General features: G+C 43.6%; 3 protein-coding genes and 1 long non-coding RNA gene across 5 annotated transcripts; 2 read left to right on the top strand and 2 right to left on the bottom strand.

Moving 5' to 3' along the window:
- Window positions 1-9,130: 9,130 nt before the first annotated feature.
- Window positions 9,131-10,932, bottom strand: fam43a (family with sequence similarity 43 member A). The gene has a single exon (XM_040184374.2). The coding sequence runs from the start codon at window positions 10,930-10,932 to the stop codon at window positions 9,892-9,894; it is 1,041 nt and encodes a 346-aa protein (XP_040040308.1). The 3' UTR covers window positions 9,131-9,891.
- A 393-nt stretch (window positions 10,933-11,325) lies between these two features.
- lsg1 (large 60S subunit nuclear export GTPase 1) lies at window positions 11,326-17,081 on the top strand. Its single transcript, XM_078108313.1, has 14 exons — window positions 11,326-12,467; window positions 12,674-12,800; window positions 12,892-13,012; window positions 13,094-13,180; window positions 13,349-13,435; window positions 13,555-13,615; window positions 13,793-13,969; window positions 14,194-14,556; window positions 14,658-14,759; window positions 14,857-15,004; window positions 15,241-15,360; window positions 15,607-15,686; window positions 16,232-16,408; window positions 16,542-17,081. Exons 1-14 carry the CDS (start codon window positions 12,369-12,371, stop codon window positions 16,719-16,721), a joined length of 1,929 nt encoding a protein of 642 aa, XP_077964439.1. The 5' UTR covers window positions 11,326-12,368; the 3' UTR covers window positions 16,722-17,081.
- On the bottom strand, window positions 17,007-20,288 carry LOC144411451 (uncharacterized). The gene is made up of 2 exons (XR_013468618.1): window positions 20,021-20,288; window positions 17,007-19,219 (listed from the first exon to the last, which is right to left on the bottom strand). It is a non-coding gene; the product is annotated as an uncharacterized LOC144411451 (long non-coding RNA).
- A 63-nt stretch (window positions 20,289-20,351) lies between these two features.
- Window positions 20,352-25,686, top strand: tmem44 (transmembrane protein 44). Of its 2 annotated transcripts, none has more exons than XM_040183797.2 (10): window positions 20,352-20,676; window positions 20,759-20,882; window positions 20,956-21,046; window positions 21,272-21,432; window positions 21,687-21,773; window positions 21,851-22,021; window positions 22,282-22,443; window positions 22,708-22,773; window positions 22,860-23,011; window positions 25,472-25,686. In XM_040183797.2, the coding sequence occupies exons 1-9, from the start codon at window positions 20,486-20,488 to the stop codon at window positions 23,001-23,003; spliced, it is 1,197 nt and encodes a 398-aa protein (XP_040039731.2). In that variant the 5' UTR covers window positions 20,352-20,485; the 3' UTR covers window positions 23,004-23,011; window positions 25,472-25,686. The 2 variants fall into 2 exon arrangements, with proteins under 2 accessions (XP_040039731.2, XP_040039732.2); XM_040183798.2 differs by having other exon boundaries at window positions 20,377-20,676; window positions 22,860-22,982.
- Window positions 25,687-27,594: the final 1,908 nt, after the last annotated feature.

Raw genomic sequence — 27,594 nt, 5'->3', positions numbered from 1 at the left:
TGCCAGAGTCTTCAGAGTGGCTAGATATGAGTGTTGTTGCATTCCTATCTGCTGCGCTGTTTCGAGGTGGACAGGTTTGACGGGAGGGTAGGGACTCGTGACCGATGGGAACAGAACCCAGAAGAATCCACCTCTGCCCACAGAACCCTCCGGCCTCTTCCCACTGGAGGATTTAAGTTTCTCAGGCTCTCTTGTTTCGCATGCAACCTGATCAAAACACATTTTAGCCACACGATGCTTTCAATTTCAAGCTTTTATAGAGGGATGACAAGATATGAAGGAGAGAAAGACCCAAGATATGCCCCTCGCTGGACTGTTGAGGTTCATTGTAACCATCTCATCCAAAGCTCTTAACGCTGCTCTGCAATCAAATTAGTTTTAAATATTACTGGAATTTTTTTTTTGATTCTTGAAAAAGCGTAAAAGCAAAAAAAGCATTTTTGACCCCACCGTTGATGTTGAGTAGCATAAACATCATTGGCCTAGTAGCCAAGACGCGTGTTTTAACATTTGGAGGATTTTCATATATTTGGTTTGTGCTTCTTTTGAAAAAAAAAGAGCCCCTAAACACAGACAACACAAAGACAGGGCAATGTCCTTTTCGCTCTTGGGTTGTGAAGTGTGCACACACACACACACACACACACACACTCGGGGTTGTTTCATGTACAATCCCATTTAATCACAAGAATCCTAACTCTGTGCATTCCTGCCCCAAAGAGTTAGAACAATTTGCTTATTAGAGCAAACAATGGTATCCGTCAATTTCATTTTCATAAGCTGAAAGCTTATAGAGCGATGTGCTTATCCTTTGTATCCAGGCCAGTACACTGCGATTACTCTATCTTCCCATGTCTGATAGGCACCACGTTGTCTGTGAGTTTAGCAATATAATTACCAGGTGGATTCTAACCCTGCTGATCTGAGATGTACTTGTTTTCTACAGCAAAACTCTTTTCCTTCACATGCAACTGAATTGTCTGTCTGCAGTTTAAAATGGTTAAGTGTAATCGCCCAGAGGGTTCTTGTTCTTGCACCATGGTTGCAAACCTCATACTATAGAACGCACTCACAGGTATTATTTCTATTATATTCAAAGGGAAGCCCATACTCAGACCTGCTGACTCCCATTTTAGTAAGTTGCCACACCTGAAAGCCTGCATTGCTCTGTCATTGACAATGTGCTGAATCAGAGAATAACAAACCCTGTGATCACAGCACTCCTGGGAAATGATTACACTAATAGACACAGTTGCAAACCTATGTAATGATATAAGCAGTCGTAAATGCAGTGAAGTGCTCACATATTAACAAACAGGGCATTCATATTCTCCAAATAACAGGTGCACACAAAATCATCCTCCATTTCAATGCAAACCCTTAAAAAACATAAAACATAAACATGTAAATGTACATTATATGCATGTAGAAGAATATTACTGAATCCCAATGAATGCAAGCTCTAATCACGAGTTGACATTTGCTGCAGGGCCTGCACCTGCATTGTATTTGTTAGCTTTTCTGTGCGTTTAAAAGCATTTGCATGTGCTTGACAATACTTTTGTCAGCTTGTTTGTGCGTTGTGTCACATTCCTTATGTGTGTGTCAATGTGTGTTCGCAGGTGGAGGAAAGAAGAGGCCGTTGGCAGCAGGGGACCGGAGAATTAAATGAAGGAAACGGGAAGGAAATGACGAAGGCTTGCTCTCCGCGCAAAATTGCCACTCTCTCTTTGTCGTCCTGTGTGGAAACTTGGACTCACACACACACACACACACACACACACACACACACACACACACACACATAGCCTGTTGTTGTTGTTGTGACTGTGATGAAAAATCGGGTACACAGGATCTGAGACACAGGACACAGGATACAATGAACTTGGAGAATAGTGGAGGAGAAAGACGGGAAAGAAAAAAGGGTTAAGGAGACAAACTATGAGAGAAATAATGAACGATGGCAGAGAGAGGTGAAAAATATTTAAAAACAATACAAACCTTAATTTGAATGCACAGCAAAAGTTAAAGTTCTGATACCAATAAAAACACAATCTTATTACCGAATTTGTACTGCTTTTGAAACAGAAACCAAAGCTGACACATTTTCTCTTTCATTCAGCACTTATTTTGTCACATTGTGTGTCTCCTTTTACTATTTTTGAGGGAAAGCAGTTCAATTCTGCACAAATAAAATGTGTGAATTTCCATTCTGCAAATTTGTCACCCGAGCCGTGTCCAAATAAAGCTTTGATGTCCATTAAGTTGAGCGCGAGGGAACAATGGAGGCCAGTGCATCCACACTGATCACTGATAACCCACAAGGGCAGCTGGCTTGGCCACACAAACACGTTGTGGTCACCATGACAACAAGCCTGGATCAAACCGGACCTGGCGATGGGCTTTGATTTAACGGACGTCACGTCTGCTCGAATGTAAATCACAGAGAAGATACATTAATATAAGGGTACTTCTCTCTAACATTCAGGAGCTCAGGGAAAATCATGATTCATCTGCAGGGGCCCGTGACAAAAACAACAAAGGACCCATGCAGGGGTCAAGGGTCACGGCAAGAATGTCATTGTCAGGTTCGTTATCGTATATTTTCACACGAATGCGCATAGGTCTGTGTGTGTGTGTGTGTGTGTGAGAGGACTCATACACAAACACACACACGCTTTTGAAGAAATCAGTGTCTCGTCTTTCAGTTCAAACAATGTTGTTTTGGGTTGTTCTGGGAAACAATGGCATCCAGACATTTTCATCATTCCTGTAACAGAAAAACAATGCTCCCCCCTTTGGGCTTGCACATATTGTAGAGGTAATATCTCGTGTTGGTTTGTGTGTATGTGTTTGTTTGAATGAACAGAACATTGGTTTCTGTGATATAATAACATAAAACTTGCTGCTACGAGGAAAATTGGTGTGTATAAATACTAAAGACAGATCAAATAATGGTAACCGAAGGCATTTTGAATGAGCTTAAAACTGCCACACAATGCGAGAGATTCCCAATGATAACTGCTGAGTTTCTAAAGTTTCTCATTTATTAACATACTGTAAATATCTTAGTCATGTTTTTATAAAGAGAAATCTGTTTTCTGCTACTAGTTAACACAACACAAAGTCCACCCGTTTCGGGAAAACTTGCTGGTCTAAGCACACGTTTCACAGGAAAAAATCCCCTGGTGAAAAGGAAATGATGTCATTTATGTTCCTGGCAACGACGGGGAGATAAAAAAGAAAGAAAATTGTAGTGGCATGACGTGCAATAATAACCTTGACTGGATTAAAAAAGATACCTGAGAATAATCTGTGTAACTCGTAGCACGAAACACCCCATCAACAATGGCTGTCGAATAATGCAGTTTTAAGGTTCAGCTTCTGTGCGTTTCCTCGATGGCGTGCTGCTCATTCGGCCCCATGTCATGCTAATTCCATGGAGACAACGATGAAGAGGGGCTGAGATTACAGTCTCGCAAGTTTGCTCTGTTGCTTCCCAGAGCTCTTGGCCTGTGTCTTAAGAGGCTTTAAACGGCTTGGAAGAGATGAAGCTGCCATCTGGCTAAGTCCCGAACGGGCAGTCACACACGCTGACGTCGTGTGATGCAGCTGCTGGTGACCGAAAATCACAACTTCCGTTATCTGATGATGCAAAATGGTTAAACATTGATTGAATGTTTTAATTGGATAATATGAAATTAAATACACTTGTTTTTATGTAGTAACCCCTACCCAGTTTTTCTTTCAGCCGTCGCACCACCTGGCTATAGTTTAGGAAAATGTACTTAGTTTAACAATAAAAAAGTACACAATGATATGGAGCCCAAGACAGGATATTACTTCATTGAAATAAAATGAAACCACCATCTTTCTCTGACATTAACCCGTGCTTTTGTTGCCCAAACCAAATGCAAGATGAGAACCGCGGGACCTCTAATGTCAAAGGACCCTGCTGCTGTACAATCTTTGTGTGATACAAAAATGTGGGTTAGCGAAGAATACAATTGTCCCAACAATGTGCTTGGGACACTGTATAAGAGCAATTTTGGGAGAAAAGCTTGCCCGTCTTCTGCATTCTTCTAAATTAGGGATAGTTTTAGTATAATTAAACACTAATACTATGTTGCACAGCGCTTTTGTGTACCTCAGCAGTGATTTATTTTTGCAGCATGGTTGGAGGTGTCAACTTTTTCACACACCACATCGGTGTAAAGAACAGCACGAACCTGCATGGCGGGAACATGCTGACTCTCAGATCCTTACCACAGATCCCACAGCCGGGCATGTTTTGTAAACAGCTTGCATTGTCTTCTGTTTAACCAGCGAATGTAAAAGTACACCTATTTAATTAACCGCGACACAGACTCTGAGCTAACTCAAGAAAATCTGTTATCTGATTGGTTGATATTTTGGGGGGGGTTCCAAACTGTCTTTAAAACCAACATCAGAAACAACCTTTCTGTGAAAGGGTTCTAGACAGAGCAACATCTGATAGACATGGGGGGGTTTTGAGAACAAAAGACCCTGTTTTGTTTTCCTTTCCCTTGCAGGGAGACACGTGGTCTGCCTGCAGCGGAGACACACAGATCCTGAACGCTGCTCCTGCTCCTCACGGGACGTTTCTTTGGATGTTCAGCATAGACTGCTATACCATACATGTAAACATACGTTTGTGTTTTTCTGAAGTGTAGGAGCATCAACGATGCATATAATTTCTCTTTTGACACTATTACGTTTCCATCTAGACCCATTTAAACATTTCTACTCAACTTAAGTACTAAAACGTGTTGCGGTGGATAGTACACCAAAGTACGGATGTGGACTGATGAAATGCTGCAAAATGCAATGAATCAGACTCCAGCGGCCAGGTTTCCACAGCTAACACAATGTCCTTGCTCAACACAGATCAAACCGCAGCAGTCAGGATGTATCTATCAGTGAGGTCTCTGTTGCAGTTAATGCGGCTCAATGGAAAGTTGAGATGTAGTTAGTCTAATCAATGCTTCTGAGAAGCCCTCAATCTGAAAAACACAAAATATCCTCGCCTCAAAGTGCATCATTTAGATGGTGGATAATAAGAGAACGTGTGTGCTGACCACTCTTTTGGTTTTCTTAGATTGGGGATGTATTTTCTTCCTCGGCTTCTGACGCCGATGTTCTCCTGTTAGCAGACAAAAGCACCTGCAAACACTCAGGCACACACACACACACACGCACACATGCAGAAACATCTGCATCCTAAGGGACTTTCCTGAGAACTGAGGTATTGGACATTTTATCAGTTTCCTGTATGTATTTGACGAAGCACAAATAAACGTGTGGACTCAGCGTAGTTTCCTCGTACATGGACTAATCTGAATAGTAGGCTGAATAAAGTTGTTCAAAACCAGCTGTCACGTTGCTCTCGCGGAACGGAAAGCAAATGTTTTGGACACATGAATGTATCTCCACTTTCACAAAAAAATGCAGATGGGTATCTTGTTAAAAACACACAAAAGCTTCACAAACCTTATTTTTGGATTCGGAGATTCTGCTCAGACAACAAGTCTGTCCGAGGATCACCCGTGATTTTCTTTCCCCCCCTCTGTTATTATTCCATTTCCTCCCTGTGAACGGAAAGACCGAAATAACCCCGCTGAAATCTATGGCTCTCCAGGGGCAAAGCTTTTGTGTTGGAGCACGTGGAAAACAAGAGCAGCGGTGGCTGAATTGGGACACCGCGATATCTAGAGTTTCAAGGCCTCATGGGACTCGACCCGTGGACACGGACACGGCTCATTACATGAGCAGGCTGTACGGAGACCGAGCGAGAATTGTCTTGTGAGACACTCAGCATGTGTGATTCACGGGGAGAACTCGTAGGTTGGACTCTGAATGTTGGCTGTGTGCGCAGTGATGAAATATTCTGTAAGTACCAGCAACTGTGAGCTGAGGAAGGAGAGGTTTATGATCCAGGCTGAGGAAAACTAAGGTTACGTCTCATAAAACCTTTTCCTGCCGTGCATCTGTTATGATTCTTGCTTCCGCTCTGGTTTTCAGCCACGCTACCTGTGATGTTGATTGAGCGTTCACTTTGGCTCACAGTAAAATATCACAAGCCTGTGACGGCTTCATGTTTTATTACGTTGAAGAAAACCTTTTGATTCACTCAGCATCAAGGGCCGGTCAAAATTTGCACTTATCCTTTGAAACATCTCAACATCTACTGAATGGGTTTTGAAAATGTTTTCTATGAAAGTGGGAGGTTCCCAGAGAATGAATGCCATTGATTTGGGTGATCTACTTACATCTCCTGCAAAACTTTTCTTTCTTTTTTTCTGAAGTAATCATGTCTTCTTCTGGATGTTTTCAATCATTTTCTTTATTTCCTGGATCTGCATCTATAGCGATACCATCGAGTCCAACACTTTGATTTGTGACCAAACACATTCAAAATGAAATCAGTTTAGTTCTAAATAGACAATGTTAGCATGCCAACACGCTATACTAAATTTGTTTAAAAATTGTTAACATTGTTGTAAAGGTCTGAGTTGACATTTTCTCATATGTATCAATCACTAAAAGCTTTTTCTGGTTGGGTGCAAGAAAATATCAATACGATTGAGTTTTGTAATACTATCTTTTTTGATACTGTATAGATTCTGAAACACTGTATTGATTTGTAATTAAGTGTTTGTTAATGCAAAATATAGAAAATGCACCATTATGTCCGGATGTGTGTTGTATTGCGAGATTCTTTATTATTTTTTTCTATGGAGACAAAGTTGCACGGATGGACACAAACACACGCAGAGAAGTCCCGAGGAACAGCTTTCAGATCCAAACTAATGAATGCTGAAGCTGGCACCATAATGTTTTTTTTTTTCCTCTTTCCGTCTCTCGCTGTCCGTCCGTCTGTTTGTCTGCCTTCATCGCATTCACAGCATCCTGGTAAAGTTTACTCTGACATTGATATTGTCTGACAGTCTGCCTCTGGAGAGCAGGGTCAAAGAACGCCCCCCCCCCATAAGAGAGGGCCAACATGTTCAGCAAAACTTTTCCTGGAAGGTCTGCATGGTCTGTGCAGCATGTCTGATTGTGTTGCATGTCAAATGACTCTCTGCAGTCGTGTCTGTGGTTGAGGAACACGTTAATTACACACCTCACTGGCACAAATAGTAGTGTACTGTCTACATGAAGCATCAAATTAGGATCTGAGGAGCATGCTGGGACATGTAGCTCTCTGACACTATTCCTAGAGATTTGTTTGTAACGTTTCCACCATCACGAGAAGGTCGCCACCCCTCTCTCGGCTCTGATTTGATCCCTACAGGCTGATCCAAGTGCTGCTTGTGGAATCACATCGGGACACACTAACTAACGGCTCTGGTGCCCTCGTGCATTTTAGACAAACAGGTTTTCTGGAGTGGTAGAAAACGGGTCTTTGTGGCACTGCGATGGTCTGGTACCGTGGACCCACAGCTGCAGAATGAGGGAACTCTGCTCTTCTGCTTCTATGTCAAACCCGGCAGTGACCGTCATCTCTTCTTCATTTGAGGATAGTTATTGTAGTCGGAACAATTCTCTCATCAAATTCTAATGAGATTCTTCTGGATGAAGGGTGCTAATGTGTTTTCAGGGCCTCACAGGGAAGCGAATATGACATGTACTCAGGAAACTGGCTACTTCATGCTGTTGAACTGCAGTAGGTAGAAAGTACATACAGTACTTCTGCTTCATTTGAATAAATAGATTTTCTTTTTACTTTTGTTTGGCAGTTAGATGCTATTATAACACATTAATATTTTTAATTTAAAGCTGATATGAAAGAAATGATGATTCAAGAACACTTTATAAAATATTTAGTATGTTAGTAAAGTAAATATTTATCTATATACGTGATTATCTATCAGCTATAAAAAGCAAGAATGACAGACAAATGGCCTTTGTACACACAAGGAAGATAAACTGTGTGGATATATGTTGAGATTCAATTGACATGCACAATAACCATTTAACAAGCCACAAGTGCAGCAAATATTAAATATATTTGCAGGCCTGCTAGTGAGTACGTGTCTCTGCATCTAAATCTACGAGTGTTTTATCTTTCAGTGAATACGTCAGCACGGCCAATGAGATTGTGTTCAGCTGGTGAAACACTGTCCGTATATACGGGTAACAATCCCATATCGGCTTCCTCTGGTTTCCTCCGGGCCCATGTCTTATTCAGCCCCGTTCGTAGTGCCTGTCGCAGCAACCCTTCATGTTGTGGGCTTCGTGGGTGAAACTCGGCCAGAGAGAGACGCATCAATATCTGTGAGTTCCATACTGCTTCTGCCTGACTTGCTGGCAAGAACTGCGTGGCATGTGCTGTTGGGAGAGAGGTCAAATCCCTCGCCGACTTCAGGTCCCCTGTGCTGGCATTTGAGGTGAATCTGTCTCTACGCCAATGTGGGTATTAGATGCACCGCCTCGTACGAGAGGAAAGCGAGCGAATGCTTTATCAGTGTCACTTCTATTGATAAACTAACGAAGTCAAACAAACACGTGTGACCAATAATGTATAATGTTTTTAGCAAGAGGGGGAAATGTGAAGGAAATGTAGCCGTTGGCTCAGAGTGTACGATTCCGTATATAGATTCACAGCTCTTGTTTTTCCCCTAAGAGATTCTCTGTAGTGCCCAATTAAAGGAAGGCAGACGTAACAGGAGATAATAAACAGTCGGTGTGCTATTATAAGACCTGTGGTGCTTCAGTCGCCTTGTCATTAAAAGACCCACGTGATGTTCTAACAGCTTGTGCTGACGTCCCCCTGTGCGTACTGGCTTCCCCGAGGCCACTCGGAATGAATGGGCCTTCAGTAACTTAATTGAATAACTCCTAGAGCCTTCTTCCCTGAGAGCAATTTGGCGAAGGACACAGATGCAGCAGAGACTTCCAAATAAAAGATATCTAAAACACAAGACAATACCTGTACACTTTACAGCTTAGAAATGTGAAAAATGTCTCTCCTTCCCACCTACATATGGCTTATATTTGGCCCTGAAAATCCATGCCTCTCACGTTTAATCCCCAGTTAAATTAAAGAGCACCAGAGGAAACCATGGCCTACTTGTTGTCCAACACAAATCCAGAGACACACTTCAGCTACTTCATATAATTTTATTTTTTCATGGTAATTCAATGGGGTTCGCATAACAAACCACATTTCTTTAAAAATAACATTTTTAATTAAACATCTTACTTTACATCTTAATACATGGTGTTTTTTCTTTTGCACAGCAAAGATAGGACATTTATGTTTCAGACAACATATCAGACATTATGTACATGTAGTCAACATATTATGTAAATTAATTTCACAAGTGCAAAATAAAGTAAAAGAACAGGCTGTTGCAAAAGCGCCCAGACAGTTTACTTAAGGATGCCTGTTTAGACCCACTGCACCACTGAGGAAAAGAACAAAACGTGCTTTAAAACGGAATGTTTCGTGTGATCGCGGTGAGCAACTTTCAACAGGAAAATGAGACACAAAATATTCAGGTAAACAAGTCTGAGGACACAGTAAATCCTCTTAAATTAGGGAGCTGGAATTAGTGCAGTGTGTCCTGTGGCGCACTGGGATTTCTCATCTTTCCAACAGGCATGCACTTGTTTTTTGCGTTGAACATTCCTCAAATATAATTGAGAAACCTAATAACCTGTCGATGGCATTTTCTCGGCAACCTTCATTTCTTTTACCCGATCCTCTTATTATTTCTTCTCGGAGGCACCAGATCACAGTAAAAAAATAAAATAGAATTGAAAAACAACTCCCCAACACACACGGTTGAAGACACAGTACGTGTTTTTCTTCTCACGCCAGTGGCTCAACAAAACAGAGCCACCGGCAAAATGTTTCAAAACGATTCAGGCAATTTCCTGCACCTTCACTTCCCCAAACCCGTTGGTCAGTGTCACGTGCTCCTGGCTGTTCTCTATGGACGACTCGCTCCCCGTGCTCTCCCCAGACAGAAGCCTGGTGACCCTGAGGTCAGCCTTCAGCGTCTGCACGTCGTTGCCTATGCTCATCTCCCCCAGGTCGTTGATGATCTGAGACCACTCCTGCTTGCCGTTGGCGACGCGCTCCCCGTCCGTGTCCAGAATGTCCTCGTATTCAAAGTGCATCGCCTTCTCCTCCTCCTCCTCCCCGACCAGGTCCTCCGTGATGGAGCCCAGCTTGGGCGCGCTCCGGCTGCGCTCCACCGGGGGCTTGTAGCAACACTGCCCGTTCAGCAGCTTCCTGATGGGCACCAGCGGGATGGTTTGCTCGCCGATGAGCCGCTGCTGCTGGTGCCGCGCGTCGTCCCTGCGCTTCAGCCTTTTGAACTCGGCCAGCGCCGTGGCCGAGGTCTGGTACAGCAGCAGCGCCATGGCCTTCGCCTTCTCCGGCTTGGACACCAGCACCGCGTGGCAGCGCAGCATCACGGCCTTGTGCTTCATCTCGTGCCTGTAGACCCAGGCGAAGATCTTGGGCAGCCTCGGGTCCGCGACGCAGTAGGTCACCCTGTGCAGCAGGTACAGGTGGCCCGGCCGCCTCGCCTTGTCGTCCACGTGCACCATCCGGATGCCCTGGGAGCTGACGGTCAGCCGCATCTTGGTGCCGTTCTTGCCCATCTCGCTTTTGCCCCAGATCTTGCTGACGGCCACGTCCGTGCAGCCGTCCCCCTTGGACTGGATGGTGGTGGCGTTGCCCAGGTAGAGCACGGTGTACGTGGGGTCCTCGCTGGTGATCTTCACCTTTTTCCTCTTGGACTTGAACATGCTGCCCACCCGGTTGAGCGCGCTCTCGGGGCAGGACTTGGCGAAGGAGGTGAGCGCGGAGTAGTTGAGGCTCACCGCATAGCCCTTCTGCTTGGACAGCGCGTCTTCCTCAATCAGGTCGAACTTATTCTTCTTCCAAGACAGCATTTTATTGCTGTTTTGCGATCAACGGCAGCGACGTCTACCGAGGGAGAGAAAGAGAGAAACGCAACGTTGTGTTACTGCGATATCCGAGAGGCGTTTAACTCATTTATGAGCTACTCTGTGGGGAAGTGAACGCAAAGACAACACGTACTTGTTCCTCCTCTAACGCGTTATTTCCCATCGTAGTGCTTTCCGATCCGTCTCTCCTCAGTTGTGAACACACACGGCTCGGGTTGGATACATTACGCGGAATATATCTAGGGAGAAACCATTGGAGCGAGAATGCGAGGGGTGGGGACGAAACCAAATCACGAGGCGAGGCAAATGTATTTTTTATTGCTCATTTCAACAACAACGCTCTATTGGCCATGTAAGTCGTGTCCTTCTATATGTATTTTTTTTTTATAAATACACAAGAACATTACTTAAACATATAAAAAAACAGTGAAATTGGGGTAAAGTGCAAATGGAGGTGCAGTGTAACGTGTTAATTGTTCATTAGGGAGAGATATTCATAGAGTCCATTAATTAACTATTTTAGTTCTTGATTTTTTCACATTTTATTTATTTTTGCGTTATGTTTTGACGCATTTAATGGTTTTATCTGAAGCACTTTTAATATCCTCGTTGTTGAAATGTGTCAAACAACTAACTAACTAAATGATTTGTAATTAAGTATGTTTTCTGCTGCTGGGGTGAAACCAATAGCAACTGCATCAACACAATTTCCCTGTCTCACTCGTAATACACCATGTGTGTATAGTAGTCTATATGATATAAAGTCACCTAATATTTGCTCTTCACTTTTGGTTATGTAGAGACGAACGTACAAGAGGAGAGTCATTCTGTTGCGCCGTTTTGTGCCGCCATCTCTTGGTTAGAGTAAGAAGTGTCTATGATAATCTCGTGTAACGACGGAAGATCGATTAGTTGTTTCTTTAGCATTACTAAAATATTATTTTTTAATTTCAATCTAAGTTAGTGTTGTATCTGTATTTACATATGTATTTATATGCATTTTATTGTAAAGGCGGTAGAGTTGGTTATTAATGGGGAACCAATTATATTTGCGTCCCATTTCCTTCAGGGCACGTTCGATAGCTGGACAAAAAAGTAGAGTATACCATAGCTACGACACTATAAATGCTTAAAATAAAGCCGAAATTATCCTGTATATTTAGTAAGTAGCTATGCAGGAATTTTATAACAATTTATAACCATTAAGCAAAGGCACCTCAATCAAAATCTCCAAAAACGTTGTCCGGATGTGAGGTTCATTGGTTTTCCGCCACTTCCGGTTCCTTCGACAACACGGTAGTGCACATGGGGAAAAGTAGCTAGTCACATATAGCACCCCTTAGATACACTATATACACGTTTTGTTTCGTCTGTAGTATACTATATATACATATAAATATATTAGAACACAAAAATTAGGTATGGGTAAGAAGAAAGACGGCGGAGGAGGCGGACTGGGTCGATCTTTGATCAAGGAGAGACTTCAGGCAGGCCGAGGAAACAAGCGGGGCGACACCTGGGTATGTAACGGCAACAACTTACCAACTTACTTACTTAATAGTAAACGCAGTCAATTCATTTCCCTGTTCACGCTTCTGATAGACATTTCTTACCGCGATCAATTATAGGATAGTAATGTTTTTGCCATATAGCCACAAAATTCACGATCACCAGGTTTCTTTGGGGGTTTTTTAATCAATGGAGGCGTTGTTTTTTGCATTTTCAGCGCCACACATGTGAGCTCAATGATGGCTATGACTGGGGACGACTTAACCTGCAGTCAGTGACAGAGCAGAGTTCCATGGATGACTTTTTGGCCACTGCCGAATTGGCTGGAACAGAGTTTGTTGCAGGTGAGTAATACCTCACTTAACTTTTTATAATGATCTATAATCTTTTGATTCCATTGCTGTCTCTGACTGCTTCATGCTTTTATTTTCTTAGAGAAGCTCAACATCAAATTTGTCCCACCTGAGGCCAGAGCAGGCTTATTGACAGCTGAAGAGCAAACAAGGCTGAAAAAGCTGCATGAAGACAACAAGCATTTCCTCAGAATTCCTAGACGGTAAAAACAACAGATCTCGTTTATCTTATAAAAACACTATATTGTAATTTCTGAATTTAAATTCTCTCTCCTATTTTTAAGCCCCCACTGGGACGAAGGCACAAGTGCAGATGCACTTCAGCAAACAGAGAAGGACAGCTTCTTGGAGTGGAGACGAGTGCTTGCACAGTGTGTAATATTCTGTATTTTTGCCTTTTCTTTTCAGTAGTTGGCTAATCTTTAGTGTTGTTATGTTTATTGTCTAATAAGCTGTTTGAAAAAAAAAGTTGGAATATGTTTACATCCGTAGAAGATTATTGGTGTCAGCAATATAACTGATCTTCTTTCCCCTAAAAGACTAGAAGAGGAACAGAAGTTAATTCTCACCCCATTTGAGAGAAACCTGGAGTTCTGGAGACAACTCTGGAGAGTGATTGAGAGGAGGTAAAAAAAAGATGAACTTGAAAGATGAACACAGCCATGAGCTTATACCCTTCTTGAATGAGTAGTGTGTTCTCTTCATGTAATACTGAAGACAAAATTGTGTTTGTGTTGTCTTGCAGTGATGTCGTCGTTCAAATTGTTGATGCCAGAAACCCTTTGCTGTTCAGATGTGTCGACCTGGTAAAGTACTTTTGGCCAAGTTGTTAAAATAGAAAAAGGAAGATGCATTCACTGTTTAAGGAGAATAGAACCAAACTAAGCCTTATTTCTGCTGTGCACCCTGCATAGGGATGCATAGCAGAAAAACTCTAGACCGGTGAATCAAACATTTGACACCTTTCTGTTGTATGCTCTCAGGAGGCGTACGTAAAGGAGGTGTCGGAGCACAAGGTCAACATGCTGTTGGTGAATAAGGCCGACCTGCTGACCAGGGAACAGAGGCGAGTGTGGGCCAGACACTTCCAGAAAGAGGGGCTGAGGGCAGTTTTCTGGTCTGCGCTGGCAGAGAGCGACCGACTGGATGCTGAGGAAAAGGTGAGTTTGAGAAGTTGCACATCACCGGTGAACTTGAATGTGTTGTGTTAATACATTTCTATCGATTTCTTGGGATCTTTTAGAACAACATTCCCTCAGCACGGGGGGGTGAATGCTTGTGAATGTGTGTTGGTCTTTTTTTTTATTTTATTTTTTTAGCAATTTCAGACTTGCTGCTGTCTTTTTAAACTCACTATCAGAGCGCAAACTGTCTCTTCTTACAGGGCATGGAAGTGGAGGAACAAGACTGTGCAGAGAGTGACCCTGAAGACGAAGAACAGCCAGACAACGAAGTCCAAATAAAGCCAGCTGGAGAAGAGGAGGAGGAGGAGGACATGGAAGGTGATGAAGAGGGGCACCAGAGTGGTGCAGATGAAGAGCAGCAGGACAAGGTAACTGTTGCTGAGGAGGACTGGTTCACCTGCTCAGAAGATGACGAACATGAAGAAGACGGCGGAGCTGGTTCATCCAATAAATCCCCATTCCACAACTCAAGCAGGCTACTCCATAAGGATGAGCTGCTTGAAATGTTTAAGGCGGTTCACAGCGGGCCCAGGTGTAAAGAAGGACAGCTAACAGTGGGACTGGTGGGTGAAAAGCTGAACACAGTACAACAGACTGCAAATGGGATGCTGCAATCAAGTCGCCTCACAAGTTTTCTGATTGGCGTTTTGAATTAATTCAACAGGTTGGCTATCCTAATGTGGGGAAGAGTTCCACCATCAACACTATTCTAAGGAACAAGAAGGTGTCTGTCTCAGCCACTCCTGGACACACTAAGCACTTTCAGGTTCAGTACAACTCTTTAAAACCTCTCCATGTAAATTAAAGCATTTCATTGACGGAAAGCTGAATGTGTGATCGACTTGAATTTTCTTGACCTACAGACTCTGTATGTGGAGCCGACCCTGTGCCTCTGTGACTGCCCGGGTCTGGTCATGCCCTCCTTTGTTTCTACCAAAGCTGAGATGATCTGCTCTGGGATCCTTTCCATTGACCAGATGAGAGATCACGTACCTGCAATCTCCCACATATCCTCTATATGCTGTTGGCACAGCGCCTGTAGAATCCTGCTCACACAGAACTGTTTATCTTCAACCATCTAATGCTCCCAGTGGGATCTACTTTATCCCTCGGTCACCTTGCACCAGCATCAGTTGTTGAGATATTTACTGTAATGTATACATTTTGCAATTAGAAAGTTTTTTTTCACAGACATTTTTAAGAATGAATTGCATCTTGGTTAAGTCTTTAACGGATTGGCCACATATGTCAGGTGATCCCTCGACATGTCTTTGAAGGCACCTATGGCGTCAACATCATCAGACCACGAGAAGACGAAGACCCCGACAGGCTTCCCACCTCTGAGGAGCTGCTGATGGCTTATGGATGTGAGCCTACCAATTATTAATTGTGTACGAGAGAATACATTAAGAGTAGTCCAAAACATTTCCAGCTCTAAATGACAATAAGCTAAACTTTCACGTTGAGTGATAAAACGGATTCTTAAGCTTCTGTAATATAAGCTCAATCTATAGTCTTTTAAGTTTACTTGCTGTCTTTTTTTTAAGCATTCTGTAGTCTTCTTTTAGATCAAAGAGCAGAATGACATTTATTATTGTTTCCCTATGTTTTAGACATGAGAGGCTTTATGACATCACACGGACAGCCTGATCAATCCAGATCCTCCCGGTACATCCTGAAGGACTTTGTCTGTGTAAGTGCCACACCCGAGTTAGAAAAGTTAGTTGTCACAGTACATGTTTTCGGTTTTGCCAAATTAGTTGTAGTAGCTAATATGAATAAAATGTCAGAAAACTGTCGATCCGGCACCAAAATGCGAACATAGTCTCTTAAAGTAATCATGTGAAACCTCTCGATAAGATTGTTGATATTTGAACTCAACACTCAAACAAATAATAATCGCTTTACTCGGCACTCTTGCTCCCACTGCCTTTCTTTAAACATTCATGGTCTTTATGGTCATTATGCTGTGCCACGGAGCTGCAACATTGTTGTGTAGTTCAGTTTCTCGCTTACAAAGCCAGGGCTGTTTATCAACACTGCACTTTTTTGAGAAATGTTATTTCACTTTTAGCACCAACTACAATTGTTACTGCTTTGTTTAAAAGAACATCAGGGATTTCTGGTCATACAGCTGCACATTGGAGTTCAATGAAATTGTTTTCTATTATTATGTGGACCCCGAACAGAACATCCTCTCCCTAACACACGCAACCTAACAATGTTGACTCCCAACAGGGAAAGCTTTTGTACTGCCATCCTCCTCCACATATCAACGCTCAGGACTTCCAGCCGCAGCACAAAAACTTCCTGAAAATGGACTCCGACTGCTGTGGCCTCTCATCCACATCGACAAACAAACCGCATAGAGTCAGGAGAATTGAAAATGTGGTCGACAAGAACTTCTTCCATCAGGTACTGTAGATGGGTGGTGTTCTTATTAGTGGGACAAAGAAATGCCTTAATGGCAGTCATTGGTTGTCATGGGATTCAAATCATTTATGTGTGAAACGAAAAGCTGAAGTATTGATGCGGTCCCAATCTTTAGGAGAACGTGCGGGCGCTCTCCAAGGGGGTTCAGTCCGTTATGGGCTACAAGCCAGGCAGCGGACCTGTCGGCCCGGGACAGCGTGGTTCAGAGGCGGTGGTGGGAAAACCTTGGAAAAAACACGGCAACAGCAACAAGAAGGAGAAAGTACGACGTCTTACCAGGCACCTGGAAGCCTGACGCAGATTTGAAGTCAAAGCAAAAAGAAGTTTTTTTTTCCCAGAGAAGTTAATCCTGAGTCCTGAGGTTATCTCCTGATGAGGTGCATAATATTTGATAAAGTGCTCTGGTTAGAAGATCATATTGGTTTAATGCATTCTGTCAACTGGATCACCAGTTCAACACTAGATCTCACCAAAGTGTTGGTACATGGAGTCAACATTCAGAGAGTGTGAATTTGAACGGCACTTTTTTAAAGTCATTTCAGACACTGCATCACAAAGGTCAAGTCATCCGGGAAAACCACCGCTTGAATCTGCTTTTATTCATAAAACATGTGGTTATGTAACAAAGCTGAAAATAAATTGTCATGTTGCTGCATCCTTGCTTTACTCCTTTTCTACCAGGTGTCATTGATTAATGCAACACAAAACAACATTGGAAAGTAAAATAATTTGGCCAATCACACGTTCAAACAATTATTAATATCTAGGGGCATATGCATTAATGTAGAGGTCCATTACTTTTATTGTTTGAGCTTGATTTGTTGCTGTTTATATAACTAATGTAAAGGATGAGATTTTAAAGGTTATATGTGTAAAGTACATAAGATATTCTGATATTCTCAGACGGGGTCTGCCATCAACAAGTGCAACTAGTCACTTTGTGTAACCTTCCAGGGCCGGAGGTTCCAAAAGCAGGTAATCATACCTCCCTCCCTCGAGAGGCTCATCTCTCCGAGAGCCAGAGGGCAGACGTTGCCAGGTTGCAAGAGCGGTTTGCTAATGTGTTCTCTCCCTTGCCAGGCCGGACCAAGACAAAAAAAGAGGTGAGGCGGTTCTTGGGGCTGGCGGGGTATTACAGGCGGTTCATCCCCGGCTTCGCGGACCTCACCAGCCCCTTGACCGACCTCACCCGGAAAGGTGCGTCAGATCCGGTCCAGTGGTCGGAGCAGTGCCAGCAGGCGTTTGAGAAGTTAAAACAGACTCTCTGTGCGGAACCACTCCTCCATACTCCTAACTTCTCTCTCCCCTTTATTCTGTAGACCGACGCGTCAAACGGGGCTGGGGGCCGTTTTGTCCCAGGAGGTGGGGGGGGGGGGGTGGACCGCCCCGTGGTGTACATCAGCCGGAAGCTGTCCGAGAGGGAGGCCCGGTACAGCACGGTGGAAAAGGAGTGCCTGGCCATCCGGTGGGCGGTCGGCTCCCTGCGCTACTACCTCCTGAGACGCTCTTTCACCCTCTGTTCGGACCACGCCCCGCTCCAATGGCTCCACCGCATGAAAGATGCCAACACCCGGATCACTCGGCGGTATCTGGCCCTACAGCCTTTTAATTTCAAGGTGGTCCATAGGCCGGGGGCGCTGATGGCTGTGGCTGATTTCCTCTCCCGCTCCTGAAAGGGGGGAGGGGGGGAGTAGGCTAGGCCGGACGGCTCCCCGGCCTAAGTCGGGCGGTGGGGATATGTGGTGGCGGGCGTGGTTTGGCTCGGCTGCAGAGGGGACAGAGAAGGGAGTGGCTCAGGGAACGGTGCCAGGTGGAGGCAATTGGCTGAGATGTAAAAGATTCCTCATTCCTCAGCCGCTGTGCTACTTTCCAGTCCACGAAGTTGGAAAAGAACACTTACTGGATGGGGCGCAGGGAATAAGATATACCCATTGAATGGGGCGTCTGGTCTGCGGGGGGCAGGGGCGGAGGGGGGCATTTTTCCCCATTAAAAAAAACGAAAAAACAAATCGCCCCCCCCCCATTTAAAAAAAAAAGAACGCAAATCGCCGCCCTACGACAAAGCCAAGAGGATACTCACCACGAGATGGTCACAAGTAGTGGTTTCACTGAGTTGTGCCTGATCTCTGAGATCCAACAAACGGAGGATACCATTCCCAAAGAACATCAGATCCTTATCACCAGGACCCAAGAATTAGAGGACAACAAAACAGTCCTTGAAAACATCTGCCTCGACTTTAAAAAAAAATAGAGGCACTTTTTGGAGACGGATGCAAGACCGGCAGACGGACAAAATGAGGCGCAAGATGCAGGACAAGGAGACAAAGAAATAGGAGAGAGAAGAGAAAAAAATAGAGTCCATCCAGGACGTCAATATCAACGTGCCTGAGACTGGACACCTGTAAGAACACCTTCCTTCCCCTCCCACTCCATCCTACCTCATCCATACCTGATCTCTAAGATCCAACAAACGGAGGATACCATCCCCAAAGAACATCAGATCCTTATCACCAGGATCCAAGAATTAGAGGACGACAAAACAGTCCTTGAAAACATCTGCCTCGACTTAAAAAAAAGAATAGAGGCTAGAGAATAGACGGAGATGGACAAAATGAGGCGCAAGATGCAGGACAAGGAGACAAAGAAATAGGAGAGAGAGAGAGAGAAGCACATGGGTTTCGGAGGTTATCAGAAGTGACATCGGCAACAATTGCATCTGTTGTTCTCCAAGAATCCCATTTCAGATGCTCTCCTGCAAACGACTCTGCCCAGCTCAGCAATGCACAGAAATCCCTGAAAGAAAAAATAAAAGGAAAGCCATCAATGTGACAGCAGTCATATAGACCACCATGTGTGCTCCAGTGTATATGGCCATCAAAATAAAATTGAATGCAAAGGGCTTTTCTTTAATTAAACTGAAAAAAAGAAAAGTAATCTAAGTTGTTATGCGCTGTTTGTGTCACCAATGATGGTCAAAAATATTGATATAATTTACCTGTCTACCCACTGGTATTGTCCCTTTTCTATGCCTGCAGCGCTGTAGCGCTGTGCCAGTCCCTCATGGGCTTCAGGGACGATGCCAAATATATCATATATTATCCTAATCATTGAGGCATTAATATGTTTACATTTGACTGACTTTAAACAATTCTGGTGGTTTAATCTATTACAAGATCCTCATGTATTAGTTGAGTAACATCGGTGATATGCAACTAGTAATTAATGCAGTCAAACACCCGTGAACACAACTTTAAACTAACATGTGGCGTGACACTAACATAAATGCATTTATAGACATGACACCTGTACTAAAGTACAGTATTTATGGCTAACAACGTTTATAGTTTACTATTCTCTCGGTACGTGCATTATATGTATACAGAATATAATATACAATATAGGGTATAGTGTAACATATACTATATTGTTACTATTTACAGCTAAAGACATTTATAGCTGACTTCTCCAAGTACGTTTACAGTATATCATGTTTAAACGATGAACAGATAGTGAAAATCTGTGTTAAATGACGTACAGCAGCAAACGCTGCATATTTATCTGAATAATTATTACACATTATACGTCATGGCTTACTGTTTAGTGACTTCCTCACAGCGCGAGGTCCGACGAAGGTGCACCGTCGCTTCGGTCCTCTTTCCCGGGTAGACTGACGGAGAATGTCCGGAGAAACGCTCGGTCTGCACAACAGCGCCACCGGTGGCCAAAGATATATTACATCCGTAGTGGTTTAGCACTGCCATAGAGAATGAATGGGTTTTGTTTTAGGAATTTTAGCTAAAGAACTCTCGGGTGCCGCGCGCGGGAGGCTAGAAAAATGGGTCGAAGCACGCAAGGAGGTGTGAAAAGGGACACGCAAGGGACACGCACGGGTCTCTTGCGTCTGCGTCGCTCTGAAAACGCAGAAGCATAAACTAGGCTTTAGCTCCGCCCCACACTGCAGGTGCCATCATGCCGTTGAGTGTCTTGACAGCTGCGTGGCTGCACAGGTGCTGCATGGATTAGTTTATTCTAGCACAACCAAATGTAAGCCTCCTTGAAATGGACACAAGGGGACGTAGGTTGACCCTGGAGGGTCCGCCCAGAGGGAATCCCCTCACCTTTCCCTTCGGTTTGGCTGAATTTTGCGTTGATGCCGTCACCACCTGTTTCTCTCAGAACTCAGAGAAACGCTGCATCCCCATCGGCCTCAGCTTTCTATCCATGCTGGTTTTGCTGCTGTCATGCTTTCTGTAAGTCTTGATTCAGCAGTAGTTACATTCTTTTCTTTTTCTTCATTGATTCCAACAATAAACCAGCGTTAACTCCTTTCAGCTTCGTGTATCAGAGGTGCACATTTCGAGGAGAAGCCTCAGGAGGAACCATCTCCCTCTACGGCTTCCTCGGTGACCTGTGCAGCACCATAGGAGCCATTCTGTCCAGACAGCTGCATATTCAGGTAACCTAGCTTTAATTTCGGCACTTTGAATGAATCAAATTGTAGTAACTCATCACTGCTTCCTGCTCTGTAGGTTTTGATGGGTGCTTTTGCTGCTACTGTAGATGCTGTTAATTGTATTTCTTGCTGCTCCCATGTGCTCCTGCACTGGAACTCGAGAGAAGGTACGTATAGAGAAATGCCATAACTCCATGATAACCCAAACCACATCGTTCTCATTCTACAAACCGTCCCTTGTTCAAACAAAGTGGAGCAGGTATTTTTAGTAGTTGCGTCCAACTGCCCTACCCCTTTAGGCAAAATAGTGAGGGAACGTATCGGACGCTCTATAGATAACCAAACTCACGAGGTGTGCGTGTGTGTGTCCGTTCGTTTGTTCTCCATCTCAGGCAGGAGGCTGAGGATGATGAAAGGGCGGAGGAGGCAGCACCTCCTCGCTGTGTGTGTACTGATGGTTGTTGCAGGAGGCTTTTGGAAATCCAGAGCGTCCCACCTCCCAGCAGTAAGGCCTCCCTTAGACAGGAGGAGACTGCTGTTTGCCACCCTCCAGGTAAACACACAGCCCTCTTTAGCCGGCCGCAGTCCTTTTTTTTTAATGGTGTGTATTGTATTTATATAGACAAATGCATTTAAATGTCATGTGTAGTGAAAGGTGGAAAAGTACACGTTTATATATTTTACAGCATCTTCAATTCTCGCTGTTTGGTTCGGGGTTCATGTTCTTCAACACTGCCTATTTAGACTTCTCCCCCCCCCCTGTATTGTATCATACATTATAACCACTTTAAACCGTTCTCGTGACAGGACAACACTGAAGTCCTGGGTTACGTACTTGGCCTCCTCTCCTGTGTCATCGCATGCACCTCCAGGTTCCCTGCTCTCTGCAGAGCAGTAAGTAACACAGTGCTGCTTTTCCAAAACAGTTCCCGGTGTTGACGTGCTTCCATTCCATGTTTCCTCCTTTTCAGTACAGAGGACTAGTGTTGACCCGGGCCAACATGTTCTCCAGACTGCTGTGCTCGCTGTCCGGTGCCCTCTATGCTGCTGCCGTACTGCTCTGTGACACTCGGGTTGGGTTTCTTCTGAGAGTCATGCCGTGGCTGCTGTCGGCAACCGGCTGTGTCACCATTGACCTTCTCGTATCCTTTTATGGCCAAAAAAAGTGACCGCATTCCACAAAAGGAGAAAGAGCAGATCAAGAAAAAGGCCAAAAGTCATCGTTAGAGGGCGCGAGACAAGAACTTCACAACACTGCCTGCAATGTTGGTCCTCTGGGAAATAACCGCTGCGAAAGACCAATGTCGCACAAATTGCTTCAATTATGTCCTGACTGGCTTGAATGTGTGTGGAATTGTACGGACTTTCAGCCAGATGTCGACCTTCAATCCAACGTCTTCAGATTCTTGTCGTCCACTGTTGGAGGAGAGGAACTACGCAGAAGCTTACAAGTGTGTCTCCAGACGAAGAGAGCCTCTTCAGTAGCTCCTGCGCCCTCACTGAAGATAACGCTGTCATGAAGAGACCAGGAAAACAGCAACTTCATTCTTCAGCAGGGACTAAAGTAGGATTTGATAGTTGATTTTCTTTCTACAGGACTCATTATCTCAACAAACTTTCAGAGTAAATAAAGAACCAAACGTTTATATGTAATATTGACATTATTGGAAGATTACCTAATGCGTAATTTCACTAATTGAGTTATCTGGTTGAGTCACTGAAACAGTTTTGCAGGCATTCTGCTGAAAAGATTTGGGTAATTTTCATGAAATGAATGCTAATGATGTTTTGGTTCGATCCTAATTATATTCAATCTCGCCTTCAAAAGACAAATGTCCGGAAGGTGACAGAGATGGGTGGTTATATGGATGTCGATGTCGACGCCGCAGGAGAAGTAAGCGAAAGGTCTACGCTCCGTTTCTTCAGCTCAATCCGTGGTCGTACTGGCAGCTAAACATGTGCATTGTTTTGGTTTTACAGATGTGTCTTAAGGAGGCGGTGGAGGCCCGGTGCCTCAGCCAGACGGTGCGCGTTATCAGAGTGGACAGTTTCTGCTCCTCGGACACGTCTTGTGACTCTTCTCTGGTCGACTCTGACCTGGAGGTGGGTTGGAGCCCTGTTTAGCCCTGTTGGTGAGCAGTATGATCTTTTCTTACAAACTTTGAGCAAGTTAAACAATCATTGAATGCAAAATATTTACTCTGATAATGTAGTCTCGACAGCGACAGCGTGTATCTACAGGATCGCGTTGTCGCGGTGATGTTGGGAGTCAGGGAGAGTCGACTGTCGAGCTACACATTTCCCCCTTAACTGTTCTTCTGATTTAATGTTTCGCAAGTAATAACCTTGACTCAGTATTTCAACCTTGATTTTTTAAATTCGATCAGCGGCGTAACAATATATTTTTTTTCCTGCCATCTAAACAAAGTCTACAATGTGCACTGTTGCATGGCTTGTCGGTCTTGCAGTGAACGATTAAGTAAATAAATCCAGTAAATCCTCCAGTAAATACAGCGATGTGTAGTTCCCATGGTGACCACTAGGTGGTGACACCCTGTTAACGGAATGTGTTTCATGAATGAATATAACTGAGTGTAACTGCTTGACTCACACTTTAACTCTGTGGTGAACTCTGTGAGTGTGTGTTTTATATTTGTATTATATCTCACCTATTTATGAATGGGCTGCTTCTGTTTAATTAGAGGACTCTAATGCCCAGCATATACATTTGTAGAAGATTATGACCATGAGGAAGTGGTGAAGAGACGTCAGCAGTTTGATCTGCTGAGATTCCGGCTTTTCACATGTGACCCCGAGGGAAGTTAGTCAGACGGTCGTCGGCGGTTCTTGTAATAATGAGTCACTCTATAAAGAACCCCGTGTGTGGACGATATTTGTGTGCTAAAGTGTACGGAGAGAAGGATCGTGAGAAGCGGTTCTTTTCGTGGCTTCATTCTGCAGTGTACAATTGTGCTCAGAATTTAATATCTGCTCCACGGCAAAAAAACAATCTTGTCTTTGAGGGCAGTTTACATTTATATAAATTCCCCTCTTTAAAAAAAACAACAACAACATACTTTGAGTTTACAGGGAGAGTGAAATCACAAGCTGTTCCTTATCAGGCGCTCCCAGCCACAAGAGAAACTCCCTTAATGTTCTCAAGCTCTGGAGGATGTTCCCTTTTTATCTAAGAAACGCAGGCAAATGGTGTGAGCACAAACTGTTGCAGCTTGATACTTTTAAACCGGAATTAAGCTAATTACCAGAATGCCCTTATTTTAATTTGTTAAATATAAAAGTAAGAAGCCTCAAAGTGTTCAAAATGTACCACCCGTGCAAGTTTTACAAGAATGCAACTTTATCTGGCTGTGTGAATTCTCCTCCTCCACAACTTAATCCAACCTCAACTCTCATTGGTTGGAGACGGTTTGTTTGCGCTGAGCCCTGGGGGTTACATATTTTCTGTTTTAGCGAGAGCACTGATTAGTCTTTGAGTCTTTTAAAACTAAATGTAAACACTCCTGATAATGACTCATCTTTTGCGATTCGATTGCTAGTCTGAACTCTTTGTCTAATACATGCAAAGACAACAGCATTCATAGTTTTGTCCCTCCCTGCGTTGCCCTTTCCCCCCAATGCTGTTAGAATTAACAGAAACTTGGTGATTCAATAGTAAGATGGCTTAACTCTGAGTAATGTTTCATCTGAACTTCACCGATCTGCTCATTGAGAACTGTTACTTTTTATCTGGTTGCGAAGCCTTTGCACCTCATCGAACGCAGAGATCACCCACCTGTGAAATGTTCCAAAGCAAGTGGGAGATGAGCGCTAGGGAACAGTCTACTCGATCTACATACAACACTAATTTAAATGTCTGCTTTCCATACCGCCATAATTTGCTGATCCTGATAAAACCGCACAACGTTTTAGCGTGTGCTGCCTGCATACGCTGGGCTGTCAATGTAGCCTGCTGCTTGAATTGTCTTCTGTTGTGTTTCTTGCACATTTCTGCTGAGCGCCGGGTCTTTAAAGGGAGAGGGGTGGGTGTGTATGTATTGAGGGGCAGTTGGGTTGGGATTGTTTGAGATTTGCTTTGTGGCCTAATTGTTCTCCTGTAGAGGATATTTGATTAAAGACCAGCACTGGGCAGGGCCTGTCTACCTAGGAAGTAGTGCAAAATGCTTTCCTTGTCTATAAGGGGCCAGTGTTACCCTCTGCTATTTTGGGTGACGTTTATGGTCCGTTGTGTGATGGCTGCTGGCCAGGACTTTGCTCTGCGTGTGAGCAGGTCTTGAGCATTTCGCATTCTTGACATTTAGCGGAGTCTGATGCACGAGTAAGAACATACGGCATGAACTATTTCATTTCAGGTCAACAAATCTGGTTTTCTAAGAAAAGAAAAGAAAAAGGTACTTGATGAAGGGCGTTTACATCTGATATAGAGACACTTCGAGGGACCACTTTAACAGATGGTCAATTCCCCTGAATCATAACCATATTGTGTACAGGGATGGTTAGTTAATGGTTAGATTCTACACGATCATATGTTTTTTATTCTGCTATGTAATATCTTAACTTTTCCATATTCCCAGTGGGATTGTGAGGCTTGACAACAGGACGTAGAGAACCTTTCACCAAAAGAATGGCCAGCAAACTCCAAACTGAACATCTGCACTACTGAACATCTGCACCTGCGCGGCCCTGCAAGATGGGGGGAAAAAAAGTCAAACCAACTAATGTAAATCTGCATTAGTAAAGTGATCTGGTGCATTCATTTCAGGGGAAATAAAAAGTGTCAACAGCAAAACTTTATTTGTCTTGTTTTACTTAACAGTGTGCGTGGTGCCCTGCATCTTTCTCATCACCTCACCAGGCTGTTCAGGCCTGTTCAGGAGATCATTTTGGCGGGCGATGTTAAATATTTTTGCCACGTGCAGCTTTGTCCTTCAAGTAACGACATCAAAGATTTCAATTAAACATCTATTAAGTCATTATCTACTGCAGAAGTAGCTAATATTATACTGATAGCGCCTATGCCTCACTAACGCCTCCAATTACTGCTCATTCGAATAAGGGCCTCCGAGGACAAAATGGAGCTCTTTATTCTACTGCTGTAATTACAGGCTGTTTTGCAGTGAATGAAGACTACAGAGGTTGTCAACTCTCCATCAAAACCCCTGAGGTCTGTTTTACTGAAAAGGCCTCCCCCTAATAAAAGAGAATTGCGACCCCGCTGCCTTCAAAGGTTCTTTGGTCACATCCTGTATTTTGCTGGTCGACTTGGGTTATCAGGGCTGGACTGGAAAAAAGCCCCGCAGGGCAGATAAAGCACCGGACTAGACGGCCAGGGCGCCTCCGTCCTCTCCATCGTCCGTCAGACCTCGTGTCCATCGGCTTGCTCGGGGGCTTTGGACCAGGATGATGGAGCAACAGAGCAGGGCATTTTTAACTGAAGGGACTTCCTAGAACCTGATAACGGAACAATACACAGATTAGAGCAATGGTATGGAGAACGTTTTACTCCGCCCAGTTACATTTCCTCGAGTCAATGTCCCTCTGAGACAAATCACTGGGAAACGGCTAATGAAGTGTGGCAAAGCAATTGCTGATATCTGCATGTGTGTAAATGTCGTGTAAACATGACATGACAGGCCGGTTTGGAAGATGATTAAACTATATTGTTTATTGATTATAACCAACATCATACGGAGATGAGCAATCTGTGATGCTGAGTGAGATCAGTCATTACACACATAGTGGCTGTTTAACTAAGTTCAAATTGCATAACAGGCCTTCTCAAATTTGCTGAAGATTTATTGTTTTAATAGATTCATACATTTGATTTACTATAACTGAAAAGTTCTGTAGAAAATCAACCTAAACCCCAGTTGCTGTTTTTCCATTTGTATTTCCAAAGACATTCAATAAATTAAAGAAGAACATGAAGTGTTTTGTACTCTGTGGAAGCTGTCTGATGTGAAAAGTGCTGAGTTAGCACTGCTCCATCTCTGGGCCTCATCTCTGTGCCTTCTGAGAGTGGGTCCAATGGAAAACAAACTGTCCCGTATAGAAAGGTGGAATTCTGTTTGCAAAAGTGATGAAGAGCATGGATTAGCACATCTGAAGCAGCAGTGGGGAGAGGGCCTTTTTGTTTTTCTTGGCCCGTGCGTCAGTGAACGCTCCAACGCAGCGGACATGGAAGATGCTGGATGATTTGAGCCCTCAGGCCCTTTTGTTCACCTTGCAGGGGAAGGGGATGGGGATGGAGGGGGGGTTGTTCAGGAGTAAGCCAAAATTCCATTATTGCAGTGAATAAATAAATAAGAAAAATGCATGCTGAGTAATGAGAACCCAATCCTTACCAAATAACTCAGAATAAAGGATTATATGTTAGTGAATTTATTGAGAACTTTGTTTAAAACGGGACTCCCTGCCCCCCACAGTCCTTTGGATGAATCTGTGCACATTTTCAATGACAGGGTGAACTTTTTTATACTTTTTTATACTATTGACAAAAATGCTACAATTCATTCTTGGGTGATTAACAAAAATAACTAACATTCAGTGAACCTGCTGGCTTTTGGGAAGTCGCCTTCTTTGACCCATGGTGAAACATTGTCAATAATGACAACTTTCTTAAGAAATTGTCAATGAAATATGAATTAACCAATACAAAAATGAATATCTTAACACTATTTCTTGTCCCTGCACCACA

This window comes from Gasterosteus aculeatus, chromosome 8 (genome assembly GCF_964276395.1).
Source record: "Gasterosteus aculeatus chromosome 8, fGasAcu3.hap1.1, whole genome shotgun sequence".
Classification (NCBI taxonomy): Eukaryota; Metazoa; Chordata; class Actinopteri; order Perciformes; family Gasterosteidae; genus Gasterosteus; species Gasterosteus aculeatus.
The sequence above is the reverse complement of the archived record's forward strand: the minus strand, read 5'-3'. Positions and strand labels throughout refer to the sequence as shown.

Excerpts from the sequence above, each read along its gene's own strand:
- fam43a (XM_040184374.2), bottom strand. The coding sequence starts at position 10,932 with ATGCTGTCTTGGAAGAAGAATAAGTTCGACCTGATTGAGGAAGACGCG.
- lsg1 (XM_078108313.1), top strand. The coding sequence starts at position 12,369 with ATGGGTAAGAAGAAAGACGGCGGAGGAGGCGGACTGGGTCGATCTTTG. Across the intron at positions 13,970-14,193 it reads GACTGGATGCTGAGGAAAAG|GGCATGGAAGTGGAGGAACA; the intron begins GTGAGTTTGAGA and ends CTCTTCTTACAG. Across the intron at positions 15,361-15,606 it reads GCTGCTGATGGCTTATGGAT|ACATGAGAGGCTTTATGACA; the intron begins GTGAGCCTACCA and ends CCTATGTTTTAG.
- tmem44 (XM_040183797.2), top strand. The coding sequence starts at position 20,486 with ATGGACACAAGGGGACGTAGGTTGACCCTGGAGGGTCCGCCCAGAGGG. Across the intron at positions 22,022-22,281 it reads GTGTCACCATTGACCTTCTC|ATTCTTGTCGTCCACTGTTG; the intron begins GTATCCTTTTAT and ends CAACGTCTTCAG. Across the intron at positions 22,444-22,707 it reads ATTCTTCAGCAGGGACTAAA|ACAAATGTCCGGAAGGTGAC; the intron begins GTAGGATTTGAT and ends CGCCTTCAAAAG.